The 12,879-nt window shown below is 38.7% G+C and overlaps 1 protein-coding gene across 11 annotated transcripts in view; it reads right to left on the bottom strand.

The window, feature by feature from the left end:
- ABCC9 (ATP binding cassette subfamily C member 9) overlaps window positions 1-12,879 on the bottom strand; it is a 144,724-nt gene that overhangs the window by 82,858 nt on the left and 48,987 nt on the right. For all 11 annotated transcript variants that reach the window (XM_032855299.1, XM_032855306.1, XM_032855304.1 and 8 more), the window contains 2 exons: window positions 6,401-6,509; window positions 1,581-1,688 (listed from right to left, as the gene is read on the bottom strand). In XM_032855299.1, coding sequence (XP_032711190.1) covers window positions 1,581-1,688; window positions 6,401-6,509 — 217 coding nt within the window. The remainder of the gene's footprint in view (window positions 1-1,580; window positions 1,689-6,400; window positions 6,510-12,879) is intronic.

Below are 12,879 nucleotides of genomic sequence, written 5' to 3'. Positions count from 1 at the left end.
GAGAGCCTCAGGGTTTTTTTTTTACATTCAAAATAAAAACAAATTTAGTAAGGCACATGGGAAAGATATATTTTTAGATTCTTACTATATTGAATAGAAAATGTCAATTAAAACAAAGACCGATCCTGTTTCTGCAGTCACGTGTATATTACTCGTTATGTGGCATAATTGGAAGTATGAAGCACAGAGGGCCCTTCATCGTCTCTCATTCCAGACTTTGTCATAGCCTAGTACTTTACATCCTATCCACACGTTATAATTATTAGGGAACTACTATAACTATTGTCTTCGGTGATGCCGGGGTCATATTCATACACACACACTCACACACACACTGTTAAAAGCTATCTGGGTGGGCGCCTGGGCGGCTCAGTGGGCTGGGTCTCTGCCTTCGGCTCAGGTCATGATCCCAGAGTCCTGGGATGGAGTCCCGCATCGGGCTCTCTGCTTGGCAGGAAGCCTGCTTCCTCCTCTCTCTGTCTCTCTGCCTACTTGTGATCTCTCTTTGTCAAGTGAATGAATAAAATCTTAAAAAAAAAAAAAAAAAGCTATCTGGGAGATCCTAATGTACAGCCATGGTTAAGAATCACTAAAGCTCTTTAAAATTTATACGTGACACTTTTTATCCTCGAAACAACCATGCTAAAGTAGCATTTCCACCTTAACAAGGGCAAACCATAGCTCAGAGAGGCAAAGTAATTTGCCCAGATGTCACACATCAAGTCAATGGCAGAAGTTGGGTTAACATTTGCTTATTCTAGCCAATCCCACATTTGCTCCAACTGCTAAGTGCCTACTGTGGGCCAAGTATTTTGTCAGGCAGATACAGATGGAAGTAGCCCCGCAGCTTTAAGATACTCCTCCACGCCTCCGTGTGGAGGCTCCCACTCTCTGACTGGCCTGGGCAGCACAGGTTGCTGGTTAACCCCAGCAGTCCACAGTTTTCTTCAAAAGGAATCATCTCCAGGACTCTGGCTGCACTGATGTCAAAAAGCTCTTGACTGCTCAGGTGTCTGTCCCTGCACAGCAGTGACCCCTCTTTGGGGGTCAGTCCTCAGCTGATTATCCCCTGGTGGACTGTACTACCTAAGCACACTTGCTTGGAGAGTACAAAAGGCTGTTTGAAATTGGATCAAAGGACTACTGGGAATCCGGTGGGGGGCGGGGGGATGCTTGCAACACTGGCCCAAGCCCCTCCCTGCTGAAGAAAAACTACGATCTGATTTATTTCCTTAAAACCTGTATTTACAATATTGGTGTTCTCTATAAATCAATTTACTAGGTAGAGGAACGTAAGAGCTTGAAAGGAAATACGTTGGAGACTAGCTTCTAACGCGGATTCAGAAGAAAGGCTCACGCTCCAGTTATTAAAACAGAACTGCTGGAGTAAGAAATGTGGTCGGGAGGCAAGGCAGAACTGGCAATGAAACTCATCAGAACACTTTAGAAAATGTTAGGAGGGTTGGTGATCACTGTAAAGAGACTTTAAAGACCCGATTTAGGACACGTTTACAGAACTTCACCATAAAATAGTAACATAAATGTTTCTAGCCATTCAAGAATCCAGGAAATAAAATCACCTTTATTGCAATATCCTCGGTCTCTACAGGACGTAGACGCCGGGTTGATTGCTCATAGCTGTCCAGGTGATATCTTCCAGGCTGCTTCCTGTTTATAGTTTTCGGCTGCTGCATTCCAAATGGGGGGGGAAAAAAACACAAGTTGAAGCTTTATGAAAAAAAAAATGTTTTACTGAACATTAACTCATATTGCTACTTCTCCACTTGAAATTCCAAGGAAAATGAAAGAGGTAAAGTGAATGTAATATTTTAATTCTTTCAATGGCTTCTCCAAAAAAAAAAAAAAAAAGCAAATAATAAAAGTGCATTAAGCTTATCATTTTAAACCTAATTCACAAGTCTCTTTAGAAAAGTAAAAACACAAAGATGTGACTCTTGCAATGGATGGAGTGGAAAGTGTGTAGCCCCAAACTAGGTTTTGGATATTCCTCGTCCAGCTCTCCCGATAAATATACCCAGTCTGTGTGTCAAAAGGCAGGCAGACTAACTCAGGTTAAACTAGAATCTACTTGGGAGGCCACTGAGCTTGTAAATGCTCCAACTGTACCTTTTCGATCACCCATTGAATCATGAGGATTTTGAATCTCATACACTCACATAACTCAGATTGGGCTACACATCACCCAAGGATCACTGTAGAGTGAGAAAAAGCATAAGGATCTCAGAGTTTTTTGGTCCAAATATGTATATATATATATTGTTTCTTAAGTATATAAACATATAATGCTGATGTAAGTATAAGAGAATGATCTAGTCTTTTGCAAAAATGTTATAGTGTTGTTCCTGGTCAAAGGACTAAAGTATCCATTATAAAGAGGATGCTAGCTGAGGTTGGACAGTTTTCCCATACTTAAAAGGAACTTAGGTTAGGTCATAGAAATAGAAATCTGTTATTCTCTAAATCTGACTTCAGTGTCATGCAGTAGAGACAAATGATTAAAGAAAAGGTAGACAATTCAGCTCTGTAAACCTCTAATATAGCAAAATTTACAAGCTCAAAATTTGTGCCAGGAATCTATGACCAAATATTTCAACAAAAAAAATTATCTGTCTTACTTAAATACCTTGTAGATTTTATGAAGGTTAAGTAGTAATATACTTTAAAATTGTTAAATTACCTATAAAAGCAAAGTAGTCTAGAATTGTGAAACTTTTTTTTTCTTTTGGCCTGGAATTGCAGGTTTAGCTTTTTGAAAAATCCACTGACTTCCACTATGGGAATTAGACATGTCCTCAAATAATCAGTAATTTAATCCAAATAAGATATTACCCTTCCAATTTTCATCAATTGTTATATCAACAGAACATCAAATTATCAAATAGTACATTGCTAGGCTACGTGTAAATAAATACACAGATTACAAAGGTATTAAGAAGAGCTAACATTGGTTTTGTCACATAGAAAATACTGAACATGGGGCACCTGGGTGGCTCAGTTGTTAAGCGTCTGCCTTCAGTTCAGGTCATGATCCCAGTGTCCTGGGATCCTGGGATCAAGCCCCACATTGGGCTCCCTGCTCAGTGGGAAGTCTGCTTCTCCCACTCCCACTCCCCCTGCTTGTGTTCCCTCTCTTGCTCTTTCTCTCTCTGTCAAATAAATAAATAAAATATTAAAGAAAGAAAGAAAATACTGAACGAATTTTAACTTTAAAAAATGGAGAGATTGGAAAAAAAAAATGGAGAGATTGGGGCGCCTGGGTGGCTCAGTGGGTTAAGCCTCTGCCTTTGGCTCAGGTCATGATCCCAGGGTCCTGGGACTCTGGGACTCCCGCATGGGGCTCTCTGCTCAGCAGGGAGCCTGCTTCCCCCTCTCTTTCTGCCTGCCTCTCTGCCTACTTGTTATCTCTGTCTGTCAAATAAATAAATAAAATCTAAAAAAAAAAAAAAAATGGAGAGATTGTTCCTGAAATTTTATTTTAGTTCTGTTTTTCTTTTCACAATCTCACAGATGACCCTGGATGTATGTTGCATGAGATGTAGAAAGTCGGTATCCCTCAAGCTAAGTGTATCTTTCTCACAAGATGGTCTATGCCTTCACATAAATCCTCTGTCTTCTAAAGTCTTTAATTCTATAGTACTATTGCCCCAGAGGTCCAAAAGGAATGACGTCATGTTCTTCACAAAACTAAGAAGAGGGTGGGAGGAAGAGATGTGTTGACAGAGATTTGAGTTGGAGTTCCACAGATGTAATTTGAAGAGACTTTGGCTCTAGAATGTCACTAATTCTCCATGGAGATTCTACAGCCAAAACCACTTAACTCAAAGCTTTTACAGAATACATAGCATCTTAAACTCTCAAGAAGAAGTTTCCATTAGTGTTATTTTCAAACACACAGATTTTTTCACTCCATTTTAAAAAGTTTGTCGTTTGTGGTTTGGCCCATCAGCAGTGATGAATGACCCTGAAAGACATCAGAAGTCCAGTCTGGTTTCAATAACACTGAAGATACTGAATACATTTGAAGGGGATTCTTTTTTCCTTCCAAAGCCCTTTCTCAGTTCAATTTTTCTTCTATCCCTCATCCCATACAAAAAGTTGTTCAGATTTCCCTAACTCCACAAACTTAACCTCCTACATCCCCAATTCTTGAGGTCATCCACTCTGCTCATCCCCACATTTCTGAAAGATGACCTAATAAATTCTTTGGTAATCTCCTATAATACAAAGGATGACAATGCTGGTTCTTATCAAGTACTTGACCTTCCTGCTGTCTCAATGTATAGACACTCTATAATGCATTCTTATCTTTGTGTCCATGTCCACACAACAGCAAACAATCATTTTGAGGCATGGTTATCCCTGTGTATACAAGGCATGAGTGGTACCTCCTTCTTAGACAAAATCACACTGGATCAATAAAATAACAGAGGGTAAAGTAAAACTCCAGAAAAGCAGAAGAAAACAGTGGGTCTAAACATAGCTGAGTGCTCATCTCAACTGTATTTAGTAGTTTTAAAAACGATGTAGTGAAAAATTTAATATAGACTGACTTCCTGGTAAAAAGACTTTCCAAGCCTCAATTAATTCAGTCAGAAAATTGTGCATGTAATTTTGTTTGGTTACAAAAGTAGTAAATACATTCATATTTTTGTCTAATAGTAACACAAATAACTAATATTAATTATAACATGACCCACTTTAGAAAAGTATCTAATTTAATGTTATGAAATGTACATATTAATTTTAAAGACTTTCTTTAGACTTTTCAGACACAACTTTCAAGAAAGTGATGTGATCCAATCTCACTGATTTAACTATCTAATGGCTAATCCCTCTTAAATTTACTCCATCTCCAATGCTGACTTCTCTTCTTAGAAGTCAAAGAATATCTCAAGATTATCATGTGCAAATATATTTTTTGATTCTACCTCAACACCAGTCCACTAACATCTTAGCCTCCCTATCCAGTCTATCAGCAAGTCTTTACCCACTCAACATTTTAAAAAAGTACACTGAATCTGCTCACTTTCTCATGATGTCTGTCCACTGCAACTGCCACAGAACTAATTCTAACATCATCATTTCTTGGCCATGTTATTATAATAATCTTTTTACTGATCTACCTGTTCTACCCTTGTTCCCACTGATTACTGTCAACCTAGTGGCTCAGTCATTAAGCACCCAACTCTTGATCTCAGCTCAGGTCTTGATCTCAGGGTCCCAAGTTCAAGATTCACGTATAGATAGTAGGTAGGTACGTAGGTAAGCAAAATGCTATTAGTCCCCACTTTAAAACCCTCTTATGGTTTCCAACTGCATGTCAATACAATCCAGACCCTCAATCCTTGTTCTTACCTTGTCTTATCTCTCTGTTCTTTACCAGGCTTCAACAACGTGTTTCTCTGTTCCTTGAGAACAACAAATTCATTCCCACCTCAGGGTCTTTGCATTCTTCCCCCAGTCTTTGCTGAACAGGTATGTTTGTACTCTTTATTCAGGTCTCAGCCCAAATGCCAGCTCTTCAGAGGTGGCCTTTCTGGGAAATGGTCACTAGCTTCCAGTATCCCAGTCATTCTCTCGTACCCTATTTTATTTTCTTCCCAAAGGAAATTATCTCACTTTTTAAACTTATCATCTGACTCCTGCCTTAAGAAAGCTAACTGCGACAAAGAGGAGTCTGTGTGCCTTGTTCTCAGCTATATCCCTAAAGTACAGGGTAGGCAATAAATCTAGAAACACAGGCAAATATATGGTACATGTCATCTTACATGTAATACACAACAAAATAATATTGAACATGTTTCCAGGCTGTATGTAGCTATTGAGTAAATATTTGTGTAATGGATGAATAAACTGGTTCTGGACTTAACCAGACTCATGTTTTAATTCTGGCTCTGCTGCTAAGTTTATGACTTTATTCAAGCCACATAATACACAAACTCAATATATTCAGTTTGAAGATAAAAATAAGGTAATACAATTTATATTGAATCAAAAGATGCAATGCATCAAAAGCACTTTTTTAAACTAAAAAGTATAATACAGCTAAAAGTTATTAAAAGAATATGGTGTGGGAGTTGGTAAGCTTACTTAATATTATTATTATATAAAGTTTTGGGCAGAAAACCTTTCAATTTTTTTTCAGTTGAACATGTGCTGTCCCTCTTGGGATATTTCTTTGATGATATCTAATGACAAGCCTTATACATCTGTTTATGCATTTTAGACTACTGAACTTTGTTATAGAAGCAGGTGGCCATTTTTCTTTATATAGGTTAAAAGTGGAGCTTACAATTTCTTCTAATCACACTGATTTGAAATCCTCTAGTCTTGGGCCAGTTACCTATTCACAGCTTCAATAATAAGAAAAAGCACTTACCACTCCAGTGTGCTTCTTACAGGACTCAAAAGGAAGAGAACCTTCACCAGTTCGCCAGCTATCCTCACCAATCTCGTCACTCAAGAGAAACTCATTCAGCTTTTGAACACTGCAAAAACCAACCAAACAAAAAAGGGGTTAAAAATAAAACCACCACCAACAAAATTCTACGAAAATAAACAAGCATTTCCCTCACTATCATGTTGAGCAAGCCACTTCTGAGAGTCATTTTTCAAGACCAACTGGGAATTCAACTGGGAGGAACAAGCATCCTAAGTAAATTGCCCAAGAATGATAGGCTCCCAGGACCTGGGACTTTCAGTGCTGAAACTAGAAATGTCTCAGGAAAACCAGTAACAATTTGTCACTCCTTGAATGCAGCCAAACTCTTTGCACCTTTTTTTTTTTTTTTCAATTATGTGTCTTGTCAAAGACAGTGGAGTTGAGGAGGAACTTAAAACAGAGTGGTTAAAAATAATAATGGGGGCACCTGGGTGGCTCAGTGGGTTAAAACCTCTGCCTTCCACTCGGGTCATGATCCCAGGTCGTGGGATCGAGCCCCACATCAGGCTCTCTGCTCAGCAGGGAGTCTGCTTCCCCCTCTCTCTCTGCCTGCCTCTCTGCCTGCTTGTGATCTCTGTCTGTCAAATAAATAAATGTAATAATGCCAATGAGGGAAATACACACTATTCTAATTTTACAAATGAGGGGAAATAAGTAATAGAGAAGCTAAATAGCTTGCTTAAAAACATTTAGCATATTAACACATAGCTCTGGGGTCCATAACCATTCTGCTACCTTGCTTGAGCACTATACACTACATATATTTTCGGAACCTGGCAGGAAGACGGGCCTCTACAGAGTTGCTGTTCGGTGTTGGCAAAGGACCAATAACATCATCTCCTGGAGTTTACCAGAGATTCTCAGGCCCCACCCAAGACCTACTAACTCAAAATACTCATTTTCACAAGATCCAGAAATGCTTCCTAAGCACATTACCATTTGAGAAGCCTGGATGTAGAAGAGCAGTTTGCAAACGTCCTTTCTTATGGTCTCCTCGGGCAGGGCACAAGACTCCTTGGCCCACCTACCCCTTGCATTCTAACTTTTTCAAACCAGTTATAGAATCAGGAGCAAAAGAAAAGAACCAGAGAAACAACAACATGATTTGAAAACATCCTCCTATAAATAAAAGAATACGCTAAAGAAAGTTCTGTGAAGTTGCAAAAGAAATGCTCCTTTTAGCATGTTAGGATGCCAAAGGTGAGCAAACTGCTTGGCCCATGCCGCATCAACCACAGGCAAGATACCGCCTGTGGTAGGAAACTGGAAAGTAAAGATGTGGAACAAAAAAGTACTACATATTTTTTCGTTTGAACTTGTCGTCAAGTTAAAGGCCTCCAAATAGGTCTGCAAAGCTTGTTTTGTGTGTGTGTGTGTGTGTGTGTGTGTGCGTGCAGCCTCAAATGCCATAGAAACTGCTTCTTGTCACTGGGAACGTAAAGGTGAGTAAATTCCACTGCAGCAACTCTAATTAGCTTCCAAACTTCACTTACAGAGAACTAAAAAAGATAATGGTTTAAGAAGAAATTTGGTTGAATAATACTACATCTGTATATACTACATTTTATTTACTTATTCATCCATTGATGGACATTTGGGTTGTTTTCCCTCTTTGGCTACGGTGAATAATGCTGCTATGAACCTGGGTGTTCAAGTTCCTGCCACGTTGAGTTTTGGGGGGTATATATCCAGAAGTGGAACTGCTACACCTTATGCTAATTCTAAGTTTAATTTTTTGAGGAATCACCATACTGCTTTCAATAGCACCTGCACCAGGGTTCTGGAATTCTTGATTCAATAAGATAGAGTTATGATAACGTGAATGAACCTTGAAGACATTATGCTAAGTAAAATAAGCCAGGCACAACCCCCACCCCAAATAGCGTATGAGTCCACTACCTCTATGAGGTACTAGAAGAGTCAAATTCATAGAGACTGAAAGTCAATGAGTTTCCAGGGGCTGGAAGGAGGGGCAATTGTTATTGTTTGATGAATATAGCTTTCTATTTGCGAAGATGAAGCAGTTACAGAATGGACTGTGGTGATGGTTGCACAGCAATGTAGATGTACTCTGTGGCTGAACTATACACGTAAATGGTTTAAATGGCAAATTTTATGTTATGTATATCTTACTGCTATTTAAAAAGAATTTCAGAGGAAAGGAAGGAAGGAAGGCAGGGAGGAAGGAAAGATGGATGGGAGGAAGTAAAAGAAAGAAAGTCTTCTGTTTGTGTACTTTCTTTGCGTCTTTGTCAGCAGATACTGACCATAGAGACTGAAAGCCAGCATTAGAAACGCCTTATGAAATAATGGCCATTTATTTATCTTAAAAGACAGGTATTTGTTCATTACTTTTTAAGTTGAGGTATAACTGACATGTAGTAGTTCCAGGTATACAACATAATGATCCAGTATTTGGATACATTGCAATCTCATCAGCACAAGAAGTCTAGTTAACATTATCACCATACATAGTTATAATTGTTTTTCCTGGGAGAGAAATGTCTAAGATCTACCTCAAAATTAGTAGTGAAAGATCTTCTTTACCTTTATAGATTTTAGTTGTCATTCTGTTCTTATATTTTGAAGATGAATTTTAAGGAGCATGGCTTTGCCATTCCAAGGAATACCTTTTAAACAGTCTCATACTATGTCTTTGCACACAAAGGGAAGTCCAGGGGACAGAGTCATTTGCCTTGTGACTCTATGTCTAGCTGCTCCTGGCATATATTACTCAATGAATGTTTGCTGAATAAATCCAAGAAGGAATAAACCAGTGACTCAGCCATTTAAGTAAAGTCAGTTGACTCAACTCTCCATTTCACTTTTCTAGTACACATACAAATCTTACTAAAGTTTTTATGGAATTAAGGAGCCCCATTCTTGCTAAACGTTAAGAAGCAATGGTCTCTGAGCATAACTGGGGCACAAAGAACTTTCTTTCCTCTATATAACTCTCCACTTTGGAATTCCAATTACAAGGAATATCGGAGGACCCCAAGAGGAATTCTTCTCTGAACCTCCTGTCCTTTCCCTTCCCCTGACCTCATCATTCTAGGCTCTCTGGTTGAGGGTCCCCAGCACTGGTATTTTGTCATTTTTTATTACTATCTCCCTCATTACACTATGAACTCCTTAAGAGCAAAGATTTTCATCTTCAGGATCCAGCCCAATGCCAAAAATACAACGTAGTAATGTCTCAAGAAAAGAAATTAATAAAAAAGAATTTATTAATTCTGGTGAATTAATAAATGGGTAATACAAAAAACATTTCCTATTCATCTGAGGTCCTTTCAGAAATCACTGAGGCAAAGCAATTATTGAAAATGTATGAATGCTGACCAAGGCTGAAGTAATTCCCACCATGCTGCCTGGGTTATATATGGAAAATCCAAATCTGTTTATGTAGCATTCCTTTCCTTAAAATAGCAAATGGCACCCCTCTGCCTTCCGCATCCTTAGTATCATTTCCAGGCTGCTCAGGATTTTACCCCCCACCCCCAGCTTCATCCCCTGCCACATTCCACACCAGAACCCATCACCAATCACACTCAACTATGTCTAGTCCTCTAAATGCACCACGATCTCTCACCTACTTACTTACCCTTTTCCTCCAAATACATTGCTCTCAGCTTGAAAATGTTTTCCCTTTTTCTCCAACTGACCGAGTCCTACCTATTCTTTAAGATCTTATGAAGAAGCCACAGTAACTCTTTTAAATTTTCACTTGACTGTCTACTTTCTCACTCGATAAACTTCAGTGACACTCAAATAATGGGCCATGGTATTCTACATAGAACTCTGTAAATAGCATAATACACCATATCGTATTTAGTTTCCCCTCCTGGTCTCTCCATCTAGACTGTAGGTTCCCTGTAGATTTCACTCTACCCTTCATCTTTGCAACTCCTAATTCCTTGTAATGTACCCGAAGTATTAACGAGGGCATGTAGACCCACAGAAGATGTCTCTCTGAAGCACAGATGGAGATTAATAAAATGGGAGTAAATTGGCAAAATTGAAATCGGTAAAGTATCTGAAATATTTAGGCAACTAGCTGGGCACTGTTCATACACTGTCTCATTTAATTGTTTCAATTGCCATAAGCAGGTGCTATTGCAGTACTCACTTAATAAGTAAGGCGCTGAGCTATAGAAACACAAAATGACATGCTGGAGGTTGGACAATGAGTACTCTAGGGCTGTACTAGGATTTGACAGCAGTTGCATTTGATACCAACCAATTTTCTAATGTGCCTCCACCATCTTCCTAGGTCAGTGTTTTACTAATCTCCCAAGTGTTTGGATAATTCATATCAGTCTTTAAGGTTTTAGCTACACATGTTATTTTTTTACTTTTCAAGTTTCACTTTGGGTGTTTAGCTAAAGCTTGAGTACCTTGGACGGGTGCTATTATATTAATCGAGAATAAGTGACTTTGTTGCTGACAATTATGTGCTTTTCTTGTAAGAACTATAACATTTTTTTGTAAACAGGGACCAGGTGGAAGTGCATACTCTGTAATATCAGTAACAATTTATTTGATCAAAGGTAATTCTCCTGGACCAGCCAAGCATACAGTCCTTTGGGAGGTATATGAAAGAATGGATACGAAGTTATTTTTTAACAAAGCAAGGGATTGGTTTTTACATATTTTACTCCTGGCAGATAACATCTTTGGACATAGATAATGCATTATACATAAAATACCAGAAACCTTCACGGAAATTATTTATAAAAGATACAACATATCAACTTACATTCTCCTCCAGAAAAGCAAAAACACATATTGTTTTCTTAGAAATAAAGCAAAGTGGAAAAGTGAGGCAAGCATCCTGGAAAATCACTCTTACTCAGTATTTTAATATTTTAGATAATAGTGATTTTTCCTACTTCTCCCCATTTCGTGACTCTGTTTTGCAAATGTAGACTGGATTAATAGATCATAAAACGTCCAGAAAACTCAAACAGTGTGGGGTGTAGGGTTGTAAGGAGAAAACCTGAATCATATCTGCCTCTTTCTTTCATTTTTTATTATGTATACATGGGGTCCCACCCATTGAGCACCACGAAGACCATTTTGGCTAACAAACTAAACATTTTTAAAAGAAAGTATAGAATTTTCACATTGGAAAGAATTTTACTGGCATGGAATTTTCCTCCATTAGAGAGGTTTGTAAGTCTCTAACAGGCATGTGTAATGCAAGTTTGGGAGTATGCTGTATCCCCTTCTAACCCACCAAATCTCTGATGCATTTAAGAGTGAAGCAAAGAACTTATGACTTCCACGGTCCTGAAGAAGAGGTTTCAAAATCAGCTCACCAAAGTCTCCGATTATAAACAGGCTGTTCAGCTTGTTGTGGGCCAACTGGCATCAAAGACTGGTCACGGGTTCCCAGGCACAGAAGAAAATGCCAAACCCAGTCAATACTGGGAAAAAGCTCATTTGGGTTCCCAGAACCAGCACACAGTGGGGAAAAGGCCTGGCTCCTCTGCTGACTGGTCATCTCTGTAGGACCCACAAATCAACCACTGAGACTCATTTTAGAGAAGCCAGTTTTTATAAGCTGATTCTATTCGGCCTATGGTTTGGGAAATCTGGAGCTGAGCCCTGAAAACAGACTGGTCTTTATCAAACTGGCAAATGCCTTTCCCTGAGACATAAAGAAAAAAGAGTTCTGTGCAGAAATATACAGTGAACATTATCCACTCTCAACTTCGCCAGCATTTACTGCAGCAGGATTGTGTATACTATCTAGGTGGAAAAGCACTTCTAGGTTTTTTTGGTGTTGTTTTTTTTTTTTTCTTCCAAATAAACTCTTTAAGCCCTTTTGATGTTTGGTAACCCCCTGACTTCAGAGAAGTTAGGTAGAACTTATCAACTGTTTCTTATCCCCACTTGAGATACAAAGTCAAATTCCAATTAAAAATGAAACCATGAAAGGGACAGCTATTAAATGGGGAAAATGAAACTAAGGACCAAAATAGCAGACTTTGGCCATTCATCAATTTTATTGTTTGAAGTAGCTTCCCTTCCAGAGCACTGCCTAATTTGGAAGTGGCGCTACGAAAATCAGTCCATGTTCCGTACAACTCTTTTAAGAGGCAGAACAGTAAGAAAAGCAAAGGAGCCAGACGAGGCCAGAGGGTCTAATCCTTAAACTCCAACAGCTCCAGAATTGGTTACCCACGACATAACCTACAGAACAGGACTAAAACCATTCTGTGATATTATTATAACCAAACAGAATTTCAGTTTATAATAAGATAATGGACATGCATCTTCTGGTTTTTGGGATTGAGCCAGTGTTAAACCAATATAGAAAACTGTCCCAAACTGAAGACTCAGGTATTTTAAATGTCAAATACTAGTGTTTTTCATAATACATAGCCATTGGGAAAATTAACTCATTCTAA

Source organism: Lontra canadensis, unplaced genomic scaffold (assembly GCF_010015895.1).
Source record: "Lontra canadensis isolate GAN:19392208 unplaced genomic scaffold, GSC_riverotter_1.0 scaffold9, whole genome shotgun sequence".
In the NCBI taxonomy this organism is placed as follows: Eukaryota; Metazoa; Chordata; class Mammalia; order Carnivora; family Mustelidae; genus Lontra; species Lontra canadensis.
The sequence above is the reverse complement of the archived record's forward strand: the minus strand, read 5'-3'. Positions and strand labels throughout refer to the sequence as shown.